This window comes from Carassius auratus, chromosome 17 (assembly GCF_003368295.1).
Source record: "Carassius auratus strain Wakin chromosome 17, ASM336829v1, whole genome shotgun sequence".
Lineage (NCBI taxonomy): Eukaryota > Metazoa > Chordata > Actinopteri > Cypriniformes > Cyprinidae > Carassius > Carassius auratus.
The window spans coordinates 11,353,610-11,373,001 of record NC_039259.1 but is presented as its reverse complement, the minus strand read 5'-3'; the positions used below and the strand labels follow the sequence as shown (position 1 = coordinate 11,373,001).

The following is a 19,392-nucleotide window of genomic DNA, read 5'->3' as shown; positions in this document are numbered from 1 at the left end:
TATTTGCACAGTAATCTTGATATAAATATGAATTTTGGCGAACGGGACCTTTAAGATAACATTCCGATTAAAATATGTGTAGGGTGCTAAACAGCCATATGAGACAATAATGTCTTACAGCTAGTGTTCACTTAAAGTATTATGCACACTTTCAAATGGAATTCCCCGAGAATTCACATGATGTCACTTCCTCTTATGTCATTTAAAAGACACTTCTCTGTTGGCGATTAATCTAGTGTGACTGGGGGAAAGAGATCATAGAAAAGTTAGCATCATTTAAGAAGTATGTCTATAAGCTATAGAAAATTAATAGACTTTACTTTCAAATATTTAAAAAATCATCAACACATTATGTAATATTTTAAAAGATCTGGTTTGTAATTTGAATTATCAGGTTTAAGCTTCTAAAATGCTTCAGATTTTTGTGTTTAGTACACCATCAGACACAAACCACTCTATGATTTTCATGGAATGACACTGTAATCAGAGATTTCAGAGATGGATTAATGAAACTGTCACATCTGGAAGGGACGAACAGCATGAAATCATCCATTTGCAATCATCTCGTGTATAACAGTCAGATTTTTACCCTGCTGTATTTCTCTGTCATTGATATGCAATAAACAGAGCTGAGCCTCTCTGTCTCCATAAGCTCCAATACCCAGAATTCCAGTGTTTGTAAAAGCACAGATATCCTTCCCACTCAGTTTGGAGCTAAAGCTTTGGTTCTCTTAAATCTGACAGGTGAAACACCCCCTCTTATTTTTGTTCATGCACAAGCAAGATGGATGCTATTGCAAAATCTCTTGTACTAACTAATATGAGGGTTTCTTTAAATAACTGTCTGTGGGCAGTGTTGTTCCGAATCACATTTAGATTTTCACGGTAGCAGCTTGAAGAGTTACTGTAGTTGTAAAGACCCTTAAATTCCCTCTTAACAGTTTGTTTAAAGTTAGTGTGCTTTTATTTGTTTAGTTAGGAACACCCAATGATCGCACAAGACTCTTTTGAATTAGCCTTTTGCTGTAATTCACTCATTATTTATATAAATTGCATTATATACTATATCATAGAAATGATGAGATGGGAATCTGAAGTGGTATTTTTTAGGGAACTAACATATTAAAGTTGCTATTTCCATGTGAACACACCGTATATAATGTAAAATGTATTTATTACCAGAATATATTTTTAATATAACACCAGTCTTTGGTTTAATACATTTTGTGCTCACTGGAACAGTCACACAATGTGATACATATGCATTCATGCAGCTTCAAATAATTTGCCAAAAAAACAGAGCTTATGTCTAAACTATTGTATATGTTGTGATATAAAAACAAGCAGTAACAGTGAACCAAATATGAATAAAATATAACAAAGAGAGCATATCTGTATGGCAGTATATGATAGAAGAGCAATGCCAGGTGCATAACCAGTTCAAGGTTTTTTAAAGATGCATTGCTTAAAGAAACGTATAAATGAAGAAATAAGCACCGAAACAGGGTATGAGTCACAATCTGCTGAGCCCTGAGTTGTGAAAAGATTTCCATAGTCGGAAAGATGAAGTTTCATTTGTAAATCATTAAACTTTCAAGGACTGTATAATGTTTGGGAACAACAGATCTGCTGAAGGAAAGGCTAACTAAGTTGAAGGATATATTTGTTATGTATCTGTGTGTACAGATAATCTTGAGTCTCAGAAAATTACTTATTTTCTTTTTTTCTGTCTTTCTTTTTTAATAATGCAGGCTCTTCATGTGAGTTTTTCCTAGGAGAAAAAAAAAATTGATCTTTTCAAAACTGATTTCAGATTCCAGTCCTGGTCCTTTCCAGCGCACGTTTAAAAGCAAATGTCAGCCAGCCTGTAAGCCAGATTTTGTATTCGTATAATTTCCTTGGGCAAATAGCACATTCTGCTATGTGGTTAGGCATCGTAATGTCAGCTTACATTCTTGTGCATCACTTACATTCTATCGTAATTTAAAGTTGTCCATTTAAGCAGCTCAAACCCTCTGCTAAAGACCCACCTATCACTGACACACACTCACACACGCACACACACTCATACAAATGCATTAGTTCATATCAAACTCTCTTCAGGAGCTGGTGTAGATGGTGTCTGATCCACAGACTCTTGTTCTGGCCAGCGACCGTGGCGGTAGACGAAATAGTATTCCTTGCGTGGCTCACTGTGGTGCAAAGTGGATTTGATGGTGAGAGGAAACTCCTCGGGAGCCAAAGGCTTGTAATGGCCGTCAACCAGCACACTAAGACAATAAGAGTCGGGATCCAGCACCTCAAACTTCTCTGCACACTGATTGCACAGGTCCTTAGCGTTAGTGTTGGGACGCAATCCCAAGGTCTTGGTGTTGGATCCAGCCTCCAGGAAGGACACGTTAATGAAGTCCTGACAGGAAGATGACAACATGAAGAAAAATAAATTCTCAGTTGACTAGCCAATGCTTTTCTAAGCCATATGGCGGTCATGATACCTGTACAGAGGAGCGTGACGCTCTGGCTTTGTTTAGGGTGCGTCGACGCTCCCATCGATGGATTGAGTCTTGAATCTCCAAACTCAGATGTCTGGTCACCGCTTGTTTATCAAAATTTTTGATATGCTCCAGAGCTCCATAAGTGGTGGTGAGATAGTACGAACCTAGAAGAATGTAAATATATAATGGTTATAACAATAGTGCTTTCAAATGATTAATCACATCCAAAATAAAAGTTGTTGTTTACACAATATATGTGTGTTAACTGTGAATACTTATGTATATATACATACACTCACATACAGCATACATTTTGGTAAAATGTAAATTTTTCCTAAAGCATGTGTTTGCATTTATATATACGTAATACATATACACAGTGACACAATCTTTTATTATGTAAACAGAAAAGTTTATTTTGGATGCGATTAATATGCGTTCGATAGCATTTGATAGCACTAGTTATAACTGTAACTTGCTATTCTAGCTGATGTTCAGTGTTGCTTTGTGATATATATATATATATATATATATATATATATATATAATATGCATTTATTGGTGTTTTTGTTCCTAGGGGTTAATTTTCATTGACACTAACAACTTCATACTTGGTGTTTTTCAAATGTATTTTATGTTGATTTTATTGTTTTCCTTTCATCCTAGACCCAGACTTTTAATCTTAAAACATGAAAATCTATCTTAAAATTACTGCTACATTATACAAGCTGTGAAAATCTAAACAAAGAGTGAAAAAACATTAAAATAAGACAATAAGATAATTAGAGAATTAAGGTAAATATCACCCTTGTTTAAAATATTACAATTATTTCCAATTAAGATAAATGATGGAAAAAAGGGCTAAATATTATTTAATTTGATGTATTTACACACACACACACACACACACACAAAAGATGTAGAAACAATTTTCACTCGGTTATCGTGGTTATAAAGAAACAGCAAGCAATACATTGAATTAAAATTTTGAAATAGAAAGACTAAAATTCTTGTAAAATGTACTCCATTAATAAATGAGTCAGGCATTTTATTTAAAAAAAATCTTAACATCATCTTAATATCATCATCGTATCTACCACAAAATACGTTTTAATACAATGCATCTTTTGTGATTATCCCTAAGCAATCTATCTATTATTTTCATGATTACAGTCGCTATGGGTTCTTGTATGTTCACAATCTGGCTTGGGTGTGTGTGTGTGTGTGTGTGTGTGTGTGTGTGTGTGTGTGTGTGTGTGTGTGTCCTCACCCTCTCCGAGCTGCAGTGCCGGATCCATTAGCTCCATCATGTACTCCACATCCAGCAGCAGATCGCTGATATTACAGCGAGCCAAGACGTACATCAACACGGGCAGGAGATCATCAGCCCCGTGAGCCTTTCCTGTTACATAACAATCAGAAAAATAATCAAAATACATTCATTAATAAAATACAACAACATTAAATCCTTCATATCACATCAATAATGCAACCACCTCAGAACAAGTTATTTCTAAATTTGAATGGAATTTACTCGTACAGTACGTAGCAATCCATTGCTTTGAGAATATAATCTACATTGTTGATAATGCTGCTAACAGGGGACAGATCGATGCATTGTCCACTAACAGAACACATTTTCTCATTCCCGAACACACTCTTTGCAACACTTCACAGATTCCTGATTAGTCATTTGCACTCCCTGTATTTTATTTGTATGTAGAATAAGAAATATATGCTGGACAGAAATGCACCCTGGACTGCGTCTGGACTCCCGCCAGTACAATACAATTCAGAATATGCTGAGAGAGCTGTGCTGCAAACTCTAAGTGTCACAAGACTGACATTATGCTCTATGGGCAATAGGGACAAATCATCCTTAAATTCGGACATTCGATAAATGAATCTTTTAGACAAATACAAAAACATCTGTTGGATGAAAAAACTGGCCTGTATCTGTATACCCATGTCCATTACTTATCAAATATAATCAGCCATAAACAAACATCTGACTTATTTAAATATAAAAAAACAATACTCTAGCTGTGAATATGAAAGATGTAGTCTTTAGTAATAGCGAATTCAGCCTGTACCTGTCGCTGTTATTCTATCACCGGTGCAGTAAAGAAGACTGTAAGTAAAATAGCTGTCAATTTGGTGGCCAAACTGGAAAGCTCATTCACCCTTGGATCCCTCAGGAATTTTTTTAATGGGTTTTTAGAGGAGCGGTTGTTGATTTCAGAGTATAATAAGGTCTGTGGCTTACATTAGATGAAGATATTTTAATGTTTTCAAGCACACATATTCTAGTTGTGTTAATTGTAGTCCATGGTTAGTAATATGTAATATGTCATCAACTTGTGTTTTTAAAGGGGTCATACGATGTGATTTAAATTTTTCTTTCTCTTTGGTGTTATGAGCTCTTGGTGCATAAAGAAGATCTGTAAAGTTGCAAAGACTGAAGTCTCAAATACAAAGAGATATTCTTTTTAAAAGTTAAGAGTCATCCACACCCTCCTAAAATGGCTTGTTCCAACACGCCACCACATCTCTACATCAATGTGTGAGAAGATTTACATAACGCCGCCCAAATGTCCAAAAGAAAGTAGGCATGACTTTTATGCTCGCTGTTGCTGTGCCATCATGTTGATGCTGTGTGTTTCATTGTGCAAGTGAAACTACTTTGCTTGGCCTTCCAAAGAAAGAATGACTCAAAAAGGCTGAACAGCTCAATTGCACAGTTCAGCTGCAATTCCTGTTCACATTTAAATAATTAAATGTTTTCTATGATCATACAAAGGCTTGCACACAACCACAGATGTAACTTGTTTGCAGTATATTGAGCTTTCAAAGAATGATTCATTGGGATTTCATCTGTTTCAATGCTCATTTCAAAACAGTGGCAGAGCCATTATAACACAAAATTGCATTGCAATGGGTTGCATTTTAATATTGGTAATTTACAGGCAATGTAGTGTTCTCTGTGCAAGTTACTGCGGTATTACATTGCCACAGGAAACCAAGTCTTTGTATTATTGATCCAAAAATAGCACCTGCAGCGTAATAAAGTAAGGTTAATTTAAGATAATAAAATCAACAAACGGAGAGCAATAAAAACTACAGAATAGGGCAGTACGATTGTGACAAAAATTATAATTGTCGATTATTCCGTTGAAATTGTAATTGTGATTAATTACTATTATCACATTTTACATTGAATGATGTTTATACCATTGTTTCATGCAACTGCATGCCATATTTTTATATTAAAATAAACAAGTTAAAAATACTCTAACTGAAAAAACTTTAGTGCTTTTCTGTAGTGTTAAGCCTGAAATGTCAATTATACATTGAATTGGTTTCTTCTTTAAATTATAAAAAAGTAAAAATGTTAATGGTATTATAACGTTATACTAAAACTAAATTTTATAAGAGTTTGTGAAACATATGTTGATTAAATGAACCATACCCTAAACAACAGTGATTGTTTTGGACTTCAGAAAAGGGTTTTTGATCATACCCATGAGACTAGAATGTGAACCATCGCTTAAGTTTGCAGTTTGGAAGTTGTAATAGAGGACATGGATCTCATTTGTGACTGTTCTGTGGGGTGAATAATTGCTTGCCTGGGCTAACCTCAGTGCTCATGAATACCTATTAAAGAAAGCACTGAAACAAGAATAGTGTGCATCGTAGGATAAAAAAGAAATATAGTAGATCAGTGGTTCTTAACTGATGTATTGCAACCCAAAGGTGGGTCATGATGGTTTGCTCTGATAGCAGAGAAAAAACAAAACAAAAACAATGGTAAATGTAAAACCCAACTGACTAATTGTGCATTGTTAGAAAATTGTAGAATTAAAAAAGTTATTTTAGCACAAATTCATTCATCACTTGGTATAGAAGCAGTCCGTTAAAGCAGATGCCAAAATGGATGAGCTGTGTGACATACCATTATTCTCGAAACCATAACCAAAACTATGCAAGATAAAAGATGTCCAACAGCACATTAATTATGGCTTGACTGCAACAAGGTCATGGCTTGTGCCAGCTACACTGGGCCTCATTTACAAAATTAACATACGACAGAAAATTTAGCATATGGTTGTTTAACGCAAAACTTAGAATTTATCAATATGGACGTGATTGGTGGCTATACGATCAAATCTTACATCTGGTCTCAGCTTGTGAACGCAAGTTTTTAAATTCGAACTTGAATGCAGCATAGTAAATACGGTGGAGAATTATAGAATGACAGCATTTTGTTCATTTTTTTTCTGACGAAAATAAAAGTCAAATGTAGCTCAACAGTCGATCATTAACCGGTAAAATTACATAAATATATATATATATATATATAGAAGGCTACAGCTTTATATGCACGAATAGCAATGTAAACAAGACCATTACCAATCACAAGACCAAGGCCCATTACAAGGTTAACCGGTGTTTTTGGCGTTAGATCAATTTCTCTTTCATGAGTTTACTTCCTTATTTTGTCCAGGTTTCGTTTCTCAGAGTCGTAAACTCTAGGGGTGATGCTTGTAAACAAGGGTGTTTTTAGGGGCGTGATATTCAAATGATGTTTTCTGCCTTCACATTTATTATCATGCGATCTTTAATACGATGAGATTGGCGGCATACAAATGTTTCATGAATCACACGTGAAGTCTGTCCTAAATTAATTTTTACACACGGATATGCACTTGTTTCTACATTAGAATGATAAATGAGGCCCACTGTATTTTGTGCTGTGATTTATTAACCATTGAAAACCATTTCATTTCAATAAAAATGTTATTTTTGTATTTGAAAAATGTATTTTTTTTTATGTAACAACAATTTTGCATAATAGCAGGCCTAAATAATTCATGATAGGCTACTATTAATAATTCAAGTTGTTGAATATTATTTAGGTTTTAGGATTTTTATTTTCAGTCTTATTGGCACAGCACTTGATGTCCAGGGTAAAATATTGATCCTGAAGCCAGTTTACAACCACTGTAATAACATACTTTTTACTTTCCTTTTATGCCTAGAAAACTGTGCCTTGATCACATAATGGAAAAAATGACAGAGAATGTACTGTATAAATCAGAAAAATGTTCTGAAAACACAGTCCTGCAGATCCAGCAACAACAATAAAAATTTGAATTTGTTATAATGTTAAAATCAGATCCAATGAATTGTGAATTGCACATTTAACATTAGAGAATTGTATGACAAAATCTGTATTATATGAAAAAACTATCCATAAGAAGTGTGTCTAAAATTCTGAAAAAATGACAAACAATGTGTCATGACTTTGAAGAAAGCGACAGGAATTGCATAATTTTAATTAAAATAGATATGCTGGTCAGTGTCAATTAAAGCTTTAAACTTATGAATCTCACATACAAAAAATGATCACTTTTTGAAGTTTAGCTCAAATTTTGGTTAATATGTACTTTGTTACTTTGTACTGTTGTTCTTGATGAGGAATACTATACTCAAGCTTTAAAAGTTAATATTATGCAAATACTACGCATGTCCAAATCTGTAAACAGTTCTCTGCACAAACAGCCGTAGCACTTCCTTTTTTGGAGGTGCTAATGACAGCTTTTATTAAATTAGGACTAATTTAGGGGTGAGGAGGAAGGGAGGAGTTTGGGCTGTGTAGAGAAACATCGGTTACTTATTTTCTGTCCCTTTCTATATAGAGGTTGTGCTCTTTCCTTTATATTCTCTGGAACTGATGAGTAAAGATCTAAGCTACAGTTCCTAAAAGCATTATATATAGCTATAACTAAATATATTATTTATTATATATCTAACTTATATAATTTTTCCGAAAGTTGCTCAATTTACCTATTTATACACCTATATGTTACATATATGTGCATCATAAGTATAGGATCAACCGTACATTCATCAGGGTCTTTAATTCATAATATGCCAAAAGAAACCCACCTGGACAGCCAACAGACATAGATTCATAGATGATTTTGCATGTCTTGAGGAGCAGGTCGATCTTCTTTTGAGGTGAATATTCTTGGTGCAGGTTCCCCAGCTTTGTTTGAATTTTCTCCATAACGGCCATTTCAGGAACACTGGTGGTGACCCCTAGGTCCGTGGTGGTCGTCGCCTGAACCACTTGCTGGTTTTCTTTAAGTTTCTTCAAATTTCCTGCTCGGGAGTGGATATCCTTCAGTCCGTTATACACAGCCACTCGTAAGGGTTTCAGGACACTTTTGCATAAGGCTGCTTCAATAATGATCTCTGAAGAGGAGGGAAACAGTTATCAGATACACCACAAGCTACTGAATTTTTTTTATGTATAATTAATGCATAAACATAAAATAAATTCCATAGTCTCGAAGATATATAAAAATTCTTTATCTGAAGCCTATCAAACTTTAAATCATAGCAATCCGTGAGGATATGGCTTCAAATATTATACGCTTATATCACTGTGAAAGTCTTACTAAGACATTAATACATTTTTAATACTCTGGTGCAACAGAGAAGGAAAAGCAGCAAACATACAGTATCTTGTGTCTCAGTGTATGCGAAAGTGTTCATTTTCCTCAGGGGAAAATACGAGGCTTTCTTCATAATGCACCACAAATACTATGGAAGTTAGAAATGCTAGCAGATCCCGGACTTTCTCTCTGAGCACTGAATAGAAAATAGAAGGTTATCTTGGTCTAGTGTGGTCTTGTTTCTTCATTAAGTTTTTTGTAGGGACTGAGCAGCAAAACAGAGAGAAGCACAGTTTTTACAGATGTTCTATTAAAGCTTAATATGTAAGATGTATTTGATGTATAAGATGTATGAATTTATGGTTTTGTTCTCTAGAACACATGGAATGGAAACAGTGCTTTAAGATAATCTTAATTTTTTCTTAAATAAATTTGCTTAGATGGAAACATACTCTCATCAGAAGCTGAAAATCTGAACATTTTCACAAACAATTGTTTAGATACTAAAAAAGCTGTTTTGACAGGAAATATAATGCAGAGGTCAATTACCCAGTTTCTCCTCAGAGTATCCAGCTGCTTCCTGAAGATTTTGTAGCTCTGCACTCTGGATCAGATAGCTTTTCAGTTGGGTTATCATCTGCCTGATTTCTTGGAGCATCTCTGTGCTGGAGGTATGTTTCCGCATGGTGTCCAAAGTGAAAGCTCGATAATCCTTAACAAGGTTCCCAAAGTATGTGTTTCCATCCCGGGACAGTTCAACAATGCGCTTCTGCAACTTACGGTCTGCGTTCATGAAGCCTGTGAGGACATTCGAGAGGTTTGCCATAGACACCATTGACAGTCGTAGTTTGGCACGGTCTAACATAATTGTGGGGGTCCTCTTCATTGCAGTACTTGTTGCCACGTTGTTATCAACCTCCTCCTCTGTGCTGCTGGTTGAGTAAGAGTCATGGTCTGGTGGAGCTCCACCATCAGGGGAGTATAGAGAAACATCCGAGACTTTGGGATGACCGGCATCGATGCAGAGCGAGTGGTGGATGGGACTGGGGCTGCTTGATTTTAAAGGAACAGTGGAAGTGGGCTCTTGAGGAACAAAGCTTTGGGAGACTTGTCCAGTCAGGTTCTGAGAGAATCTTTTCTTCCTGGGAGGTGCCACTGGAGCATTAGGTCTCTTCGGTTGAGGTGATACCTCTAGAGTCACCACTGGAGCCCCATTTGTTACCTTAGACTCTTCCACTGGCGCTTCATGAAGTTGCTGGGTCTCTGGGTACATAGGCTTGTCCCTTTCTTCCATACTGTCATCAAGACAAATGAGGGATGCTACCGGGACATCTGAAATATTGTCCTTTGCCTCTGTTGAAGTGCTGGTGTGGACTCCCTGCTGCGTTGGTTCCTCTGAAGCTTGCTTTTCAGAGATCCTCCGTCGGATTGGTATTGGAGGAGCCCGATGTGAAGACGTATTAGAAAGCTGTTTTCCTTCTTTGCCCTGAGCCGGTCGTAAGACAGCTGGCTTTTCACGTTCAGTGCTTGGGGCAGGAGTTCCCTGTCTCTCTTGTTCTCTGTCTGCACATTCACAGTCACTTCCTTCCCTTTTCTGAACTGAAGGGGGAGGAGAACTGAGAACTGCCACGAACTCCCCTTTTGATGGCTTGGCTAATGCATTGTTTAGAGAACAATCAGGTGCACTGGGAGGACGAGGACGTAGGGGTGGCGGCCTCTTGAATATGGGAGGAGCCTGGACTGGTGTGTTGAGACTCTGGGTCCTCAAAACAGGAGCAGAAGATGTGGGCGCGAAGCTGTTGCTGCATTCCTCAATGAAAATTGGGTTGACATACCAAAGCCGGTCACTGCCGATGGAAATCTGTATTTCACAGGAGCTGCTTTGGCCCTGCCTATCCAGAGCGCCACAACTACCAGCAATGTTTTCCACTTCCTCATGACTATTCAGAGCTGAGTTCCAGAACTCTGTGTTGGCATGAGAAATGTGTTCATGTTAGCACACTGCTAAATTAAGCTGATTATGTCAGCATTATTTCATCATTCAGACTGCCTGGAAATGTCTTCAGAATGTATCATTAAGCTTTATGTACCGCATTTTCTTTGGTACCATTACCTTTGTTCACCATTTCCTATGGATTATCATAGAAATTTTGTAATGTTAAGGAATAACACTAATATGGGAACTACTTTTTTCCTCATTGAAATACGTTTTACATGAAAAGATCTCAACAGTGGTTTGAAAAACCATCTCAAATGAGAATGAGACATCTAGTAACCTAATAAAAGCTTTTTTTTAATTTAACATCAAGTAGGTTGTCTTCAGTAGGAGGTGACATGTTGAGATCAGATGATCTGAATTTATATATATATATATATATATATATATATATATATATATATATATATATATATATATATATATATACATATATATATATATATATATATATATATATATATATATATATATATATATATATTAGTTGTTGTTCTCGGTATTAATTATACTAATCATGGTTCATTGCTAATGGAGCAATTTTACCGTTTACCGCAATTATCGTTTGAGCAGGCACACACAAGAAGGTGAACACAGAGTCCACCAAATTTGGAACACATACACATGCTCTGACCCTTCCACGTGCATTTTAAATAGTCTCTAGGGTGGTATGGGACACTTATACATGCACATAATGAAACACTCAGTCAACTGCAGCATTTTCATGGTATTGTACCCGCTATCTGTTCTGCCCACCCCTCTCGCCTAGGGCAGCATGTGAGTCAGAGCTGCTACTGAATAAGAGATCTGTTTAATACATTTGGCTATATTTACCATAGATCTATCCTGAAAACAGTTCAGAAAGTGTACGTCTACAGACATGAGTGCAGCTTAACCCAGACTGAAATGAATCCACTGTTCTCTTACCTGATCCTAGAGAAGAGATCACCTCCATGTCCTCATATTTAGCTACCTTTTGAATGACCTGAGGTAACTTCAGGGGAAAAGGAAGGATGTCGCTGAGTACAAAAATAACAAATAAATACAAAGTGTGAGTGTATATGTAATCAAGCAAAATAGGTATGCATGGAGGTATGTGATTTGTTTTTTATCTTACCGGCTAACACAGTAGAAAGCAATGAGTTTAAAAATGTTCTCAAACACAAGTACAGACCCTTCAAGGTATAGCACTGCAGCAAATGAAAGAAACAAAAGTGTTAATGCTAGGCTCACATCAGGTCCCCGATGTGACCTTTTCAGCCGTAATACTTCAATTTATGGGTGCCACTAGTTTATGATGTTTGTTTGTGTGAATTATTTCCTGGTGACGTAGAAACACAAAAATAGAAACAACTCAGTGGTGAATTTCTGTAATGGTGAGAAGGGGGATAATGATGAATGGCAATGTGTAAATAAACATGTCGAACTGACCGCCTTTTACTTACAGAGTTTATTTCCGACACAGAGAGCTTTAACAAATTATCAGCTTTGTAACAGCTGGACAAAAAAGACAAGACTGTTTTTTAAAGATTGTTAAAATGACCACATGTATGCACTCTCACTCACACACACACACACTCGGAGACACCAGGAAGTAGAGCTATAAGAGGCCAGTGTAGGACATCCTGTAACTGCAATGCAGGGCTAGGTACAGGAAACCAATGGCCCACAGTCTCTACAACCCCCACCAACAAGCCCCTGCAATACCCTTTCAGGTCTGTTTATATCTCTATACTCACTCTGAAGGACGTGATCAGGTATGTATGCAAATTAGTTTGTGCGTGGGCCTGTCTGTGTGGATGTGTTCAGGTCTGTATGCAAATGTGTTTGTGTGTGGGTTTGTCTCCTGGCATAAAGGCATTCTATGCATACACTTTACTAAATCAAGTTGAAAGAACACTCATTTCTCAATGCAAAATAACTTACAGGACTTTTCTTCCTTTATATGCAGTTCTTTGACATGGGGCTCTCCCAGCTGGTCAGGAAGGTGTACTGCCAGAATCATTGTTTTTTGACTTGCATCCCTCCTGACTAAAAAGATCTGCAAAATCAAACAACTGACACAATCAGTTCAGCTGTACTATGGTGTGAATGGAATCATATCAGGATAAGTAATTAATAACATTAAGATGGACTTGTTAAAGTACTGTATGTTCACACACAAGTGAAGTCTCTTCGCTTGGTGGCAGCACCTCTAGCTATTTCAAGCATCCAAGACTAAGTTCTGTCTGCTTGAAGGAAAAAATCCTTAAAATATCAAAAACTGCTAACAAAGCTCAGGCTGGACCAGACAATGTTCACATGCTGTCTTGAGTGTTTAACTTTTTTAGATTTATAGTGATACAAGGGCATCATCTTTATCTAAGGTCTGTGGAATTAGAAAAAGCTGCAGTGTTTTTGAAGCAAAACAACTACTAATCATCCTAGCTAAGAGGCTTCTTTGACTTAGGGTGCGTCTCAATCAGCTCCCTAGCTCCTGTATTATACATTATTACAATATTACAAATCGTTGGAAAGGTCTAAAACTCCCAAATATATATTTTCCCAATGTTTTTTTTTTTTTTGTTAAACATGTAGGAAAAGTAATAGATTAATTTATGATAAGAGTGCACCCTCAAAAATCTAAATTATAACAGGAGTTTTGACCTTTGTTTAATAAAAGACTTCTTCGTTGCCTTTTTCTCTATCACATTTTAGAAATCATCAGAAATTATATATCAACTGAAAACTTTAAATCTCAAAATTCATCCTTTGAAACCCATTTTAAATTCAAACATTGCATTACCATGTAAATGGTACATCAAAATTATGTTGCAAAATGTTTAAGTCATGAATTATAAAAATTTAGGTTTGTATCATGCACATTCAAGTCTATCTTCAAAAACTAAACAAAAGACAGAACTGATCTCTTTTTGAAATTATTTTTATTCTCTTTAACACATCACTGTGTTACTGTTCTTAAAACATTTCAGCCACATATTAATTGTTAAAATGTTAAATAAATGTGTTTATTGGGCCTTCCTGTCTAGCAATGTGCATTTATGTTGAAATATATGAATTATGTAAAAAAAAATAAAAAAAGTTTTCAAATCTTCTATAGCGTGTCATTATATTTATTTAGTTGGTGTATGTAATTTATGTTTTACGTTTCAGCAGCCTGATCTCACAATCAAAACGTACATATTTAGACGTAAATTAAAACTGTCCAATACGTATGTGCCTTTACGTATTTACAGCGTCATTTACGTATTATGTGGACGTAATTACAGGTTCGATATGTATCGAAATTTACGTAAAAACAACCTCAAATACGTACAGATAGAACGTGTTCTCTGACCAGTCAGTTATCCATAGAAATTTGCTCATGAAGCTGCTTTTCAATGCGTATCTGATAATTTTTTTTTATATTTATGTATATTTTCCCTTTTTATAATTTTTTTTGGATAAATGTAAGATGCCTATACCCCACCCGAACCTAAACCTACCCATTTTATACAGAATGTTAAAATAATAAAACATAATAAAACACAATTTTAGAAAAAATATAACATTAAAACATTATTTTGAGCCACTAACGTTAATCCTACACCTACCCCTAAACCTACCCATAACCATTTCTTAAAACTACATAACGTTACTGTTATAAATAAACAAATAACAGACAAACAAACATAACGTTAATCATTTATTTTTTGCGAAAATATCAAAAGTGGTACCAAAAGTAGTTCAAATGTTAATGAGTTCCAGTCGCAGTCCTCTCTGGAGGTAATAGTTTTTATAGGGTACAGAGCAGAATGTAATTTATTAATCCATGAAAATATGAATCGTCTTCTCTCCATGAAGGTGCACTGGCGCAGTTCTGATTTCAAATGCATAGACAGTAAAAGAAATGGACACAGCGACCCCAATGGAACTCAATTGAGACAAGTGAAGCCCATTTTTACATCATCAGCAACAGCAACCTGTCTGACAGATGTAAATCTTATAGTAGCTGTGCGTGCAAACTGCCATCGTTAATCTTGCAGAGATGGCGAGCTTGAGCGGGGAGTTCTTTGTCGTGAGTGAGCAGGAGTAAATATTCTGATTAATTATTTTGTATAGTATTTTAAAATGTAACGCCAGTATGCCATATTAAGTTAATTGCCTGCGAGCTTCTCCTCCTGTCTGTACGGTAATGCGACAGAGAGACGAGTGGTTATGACGCAATCGTTAGCCTATTTTTTACAAAAACTGTTTCTACGGGGCCATAATGTAACAGAAGGTAATGGAGCCCTTTATACATTGTCGTGTATCTTTAGAAATAAAAAATGGACAAACGGAGTCTTTAAACGCCTCAGATGTAAACAAGATGTACAAGATGGCGGCACGCGGTCGACTTCAACTTCCGGTTGACTTCCTTGCAGCCTGTTCAAATGTCTATTAACTGAAACACGACATGTCGCGATCTGTGACGAATTATGTGAGAACCAATGAGAGTTCGATATCAGTGCCGTAAACCATGTCGTAACGTTTCTCGAGGGTGGTGCACTGGCACTATTTTCAAATTCGAATCATAACGAGCGCGGGCTTTGACTGTGATGGTCGCTGTTGCTGAGAATGAAGATGAAGATCGATTGATATGGATATGTTCCTTGCAAACATCTGGATTCTAAAGATATGGAGTACAGCAAACAAATAAAATGGATGCGATTTGTAATTTTATGCTGTGCTTTTGTGTGTATCTATGGTTTGCAGCATGCACAGAAATGTTATTTCCTATTAAGTAGATGAGTAAACTACTTTCCATAAATTCAATAAAAACATGTATTGATATGACAATTAAATACAACAGATTTAAATCATTAAAGCCACGATTTTAATATTAATACATGGGAATTCATATACATTCACACTTTACGTTAGATCATTGACGTTTTTTTAGCTGCTATGTTTTACTGTACGTTTTACTGCTATAAATACATCTAAGTTGTACGTTTTATGTGCATGAAAACGTAAATAAATGTACGTGTGGTAGAACCACATTTAACGTAAAAATACACACGTATTCTCATGAGATCACGTTTCATTTATTTAGTTGGCGTATGTAATTTATGTTTTACGTTTCAGAAATGTGACTTCAAAGTGAGCTCAGACACTCCCTAGTTTTTTCTGTGTATTGTGGGATTTTTCAGGGAGCAACTGGAATGATTTTGTATTAGAGAAATCCCCCTTGCCTTCTCCCCACTTCTTCTGACTGCTCCACTCTTTTGGACTGTTCTGAAGTTTGAAGTTACATTTGTTTGAACTTGATGCTGGAAAAGCATTCAAGCATGGCACAATGGTTTAAAATGTATTTGATTGCCTGTTAAATAAATAATAAAACAGCATGAAATTCTCACCCCAGGAAACTCCTTGCTCAGTATGTGCATGGCTCTGTCCTGCTTCATTCCCAGTTGAAGCCACACTGGACACGTCTTAATCAGTTTCTCAAGGATGCTGATACCAGGAAGAATAGGTTTATTAGATTTGCCAACTGGAGATGTAGGGACTTGTGGTTTTGGGACTACCGGTGGAGGTGGTCTGGGTTGAGGTGGAGATGAGGGCCTAAGGCCAGGAGGTGGAGGTGGAGGGGGTTTAGGCAGAGCAGTGGAGGTGCTCTTAGGAAGAGCAGAGGGGAGTTGTGCTGGGAGGGGTGGCTTTGGGCCCTGAGGAGACATGGGTTTCTGGGGAGGAGGTGAGGATGATTTGGAGTTAAGTTGAGGTGAGGAAGGTTGTACACATGAGATTGAGGATGAAACAGGAGGCGGTTGAGGGGCAGGGTCAGGGGATGCCTTGTCAGAGATATCAACCAATGGGAAGGTCAGTGTAGAAGTCAAGGAAGAAGGAGGACTTAGAGGAAGAGGAGAGGTTTGTGGATGGAAAGATGCCTGAATGGGTGAAGATATTGTTGGGGAAGAGGGTTTGGAGAGGCCTGACGGTGCTGTGGAAGGGCCAGGGGACAGCATAGTGCATAATGAGGACAAACAGAACTTTCAGAAGAATCCGATGAATGTTTCTTAGATCACCCTGCAGAAATAAAAAAAGATCATAGAAGGATCTCAGTAGAACAAAATTTAATGTGAACAAATTGTAACTTGAGAATGACTTGCAACATAAAAGAAAAAAACAGAAGTCTCTGCCTATGTCGATTTTTTTTCTCTCTTTCCCTGTAAAACATGAGGTCAACGCACAATGTCATATGATCATAATAAATGTGCCAATATTGTGTTGTGCAACAGAGAATGCGTCAGCATGTTCATATGAGGATGAAATGAGCCTTGTGTATCATAGCAGTGTTTTTGTTCTCTGTGTTCTCTCAGTTAAGCTGTTGCTCTTTTCCATTCTACCAGGATGTTTCCCTGTTCCAGTTCCTGAGAAGAACACACTTTTGCGGTATTGTTGTACTGTGATATCACATAACATATTCTTCATGGAAATTTATAGCTTGAGCTTATGCTTAAGCCTTACCATTTTAGACAGAGAGCCAAACCTATCAATATTCATTGTCTGCTTACTGTAAATGAACTTGAGAACTCATAAATGTAGTCAGTATATTAACATTTCTGTATTTGTCAAGTACTAGTTGATTTATTTTGCCTTTACATTAATCTTCAATCTCTGCAAACACAATAAAGTGATAATATCTATTAAATATAACCGGTAGTAGACCTGACCAAGCGAGACATGGTATAGAGAAAAGCACGGTGTGATAGGTAAGTGTGTTTAAAAAAAAAAAAAATTTGATTGAACATTTTTAAAATAACATTGCATGTAAAATATATATTAAATACTCTTTTAAATATTTACCTAAAGAGTTGTTGGTAAGCAAAAATATTTTACATTTATGTTTTAAAAGCACTCCAAATATACAAACCCATTGCATATTTTCAAGTGTATTTGAAAAGAAACAGATCTGGATCAGGGTCGTCCCTCCCACATATTCAGATTAGTGGCCTAGTAAAATGGATTTCATTAATAAACGGTTATTAGGCTTTTCCAGTCGGACCCCTGATAATCATTCAATATTACACTTTTGCGATTTTTTTTTTAAGTATAAAAATTAAACCCTTCCAGCTTTCCAGATATTGCCGTTCATCCAGCCTGGTAGTGAATCTCTTCCAAAAAAGTGACCATAATTTCACGACTTAACAAATACCTTTTCTGCTATATTGCCATAAAGCTACATTGTGTTTATATATTAAGTGGTTGTTTTTTATGTATCTAACTACTTACTCTCAGGACGCTCCGTCTTCTGAGTCCCAACAGCTGTTTTCATCATTCACTTCTCACGCTCAACATTCTTCCCTGGCGTCACAAATAATCCCTCATAGAATGCCCCAGAACACAGCAAAAGTTGTCCTCCATATTCTTGCTTCACGCCTTGTCTTTTTCTCTTTGGAGCGCTTTCCGAATTAGGTATTCTTTTTGCAGATGAGGGTAAGTGAAATCATAAAAAATGCAGAAAAACCCACAAAGAGGAGAAACAGAAAAGTTCACGTCTCTTTTTCTCCTTTTCTTTCTGCACTTCCTGTCAGCGATGTAGTCAGGAAGGGGCTGTCTAGGATGGTCAGCCAACCTCTTACAACCCCCTACACTTTCTCTCTCTCTCTCTCTTACACTCACACACATACACACGGTTAAGCTAAACCATATACACTAACAGACTACGCTTTCTGCTTCTCATCGTCTCGCGTTCATGTTGAATGCATAAACAATGTCTGCAGATGTGTTTACCTCAGAAACAGAGCTGTGAATATTTAACTTTCCCCCTCCTCCCTCCCTCCCCCACATATCTGGAAGTGTTTGAAGTTAAACAACTCCAGATGCTCAGGAACCTCAAAAGAAGTTCCATAAGGTCTGCAGTCCAACATATGGTTAGTTTTACCGTTGGGAGCGAATGGCATGCCATCCACCCCACGCACCCTTTTTGATGCTCCTAATCATTGTATCTATAATATTTGCAAAGAGCGCACATTGATGGAGCCTTCAACAGGAGGAACATATTTGCGATGCTGCCAAGTGTAATGAACTTCTAAAGGTTTCTGTTTGCATTCACAGACAATTGACTCATTTCAAGAGCTTTCAAAACTTTAAGGAGCGTGAAGAACGTGTGTGTTAATGCACCAAGACAATACTATAAAAATAATTTCAGACGTGTGCTATGAAAATACAAATATTTTTGTAGAAGTCTGATGTTGTGCATGACAAATCAATTTGTTTATGGGTCTAGGCTTGTTTGCAAGTACTTCTAGGGGACTGCAAACATGTGAGCTCGCCAGATGCAGATGCTTCCTGTCAGCGAGGTGTGACTTCCACAAGTGAGTGATCTCAAAGAAAAGCCACAATCATCGTCTTGACCCGAACGTCTCAAGTTTCAGGTTTTTAGAGGAGATTATCTTTATATCTCACCATAGTTATGCAT

General features: G+C 36.7%; 1 protein-coding gene across 2 annotated transcripts; it reads right to left on the bottom strand.

Annotated features, from left to right (window-relative positions):
• Positions 1 to 1,155: 1,155 nt before the first annotated feature.
• Positions 1,156 to 18,640, bottom strand: rin3 (Ras and Rab interactor 3). Of its 2 annotated transcripts, XM_026285808.1 has the most exons (10): positions 18,204 to 18,640; positions 16,331 to 16,997; positions 12,879 to 12,993; positions 12,070 to 12,142; positions 11,880 to 11,971; positions 9,506 to 10,921; positions 8,445 to 8,753; positions 3,766 to 3,897; positions 2,496 to 2,659; positions 2,084 to 2,410 (listed from the first exon to the last, which is right to left on the bottom strand). In XM_026285808.1, exons 2-10 carry the CDS (start codon positions 16,934 to 16,936, stop codon positions 2,084 to 2,086), a joined length of 3,234 nt encoding a protein of 1,077 aa, XP_026141593.1. In that variant the 5' UTR covers positions 16,937 to 16,997; positions 18,204 to 18,640. The 2 variants fall into 2 exon arrangements, with proteins under 2 accessions (XP_026141594.1, XP_026141593.1); XM_026285809.1 differs by lacking the exon at positions 18,204 to 18,640 and having other exon boundaries at positions 1,156 to 2,410; positions 16,331 to 16,936.
• Positions 18,641 to 19,392: the final 752 nt, after the last annotated feature.

Coding starts and splice junctions, on each gene's coding strand:
- rin3 (XM_026285808.1), bottom strand. CDS start 16,936: ATGCTGTCCCCTGGCCCTTCCACAGCACCGTCAGGCCTCTCCAAACCC. Junction 12,994..16,330: donor TGAGCAAGGAGTTTCCTGGG/GTGAGAATTTCA, acceptor TTGATTTTGCAG/ATCTTTTTAGTCAGGAGGGA. Junction 10,922..11,879: donor GATCTCTTCTCTAGGATCAG/GTAAGAGAACAG, acceptor ATGCCAACACAG/AGTTCTGGAACTCAGCTCTG.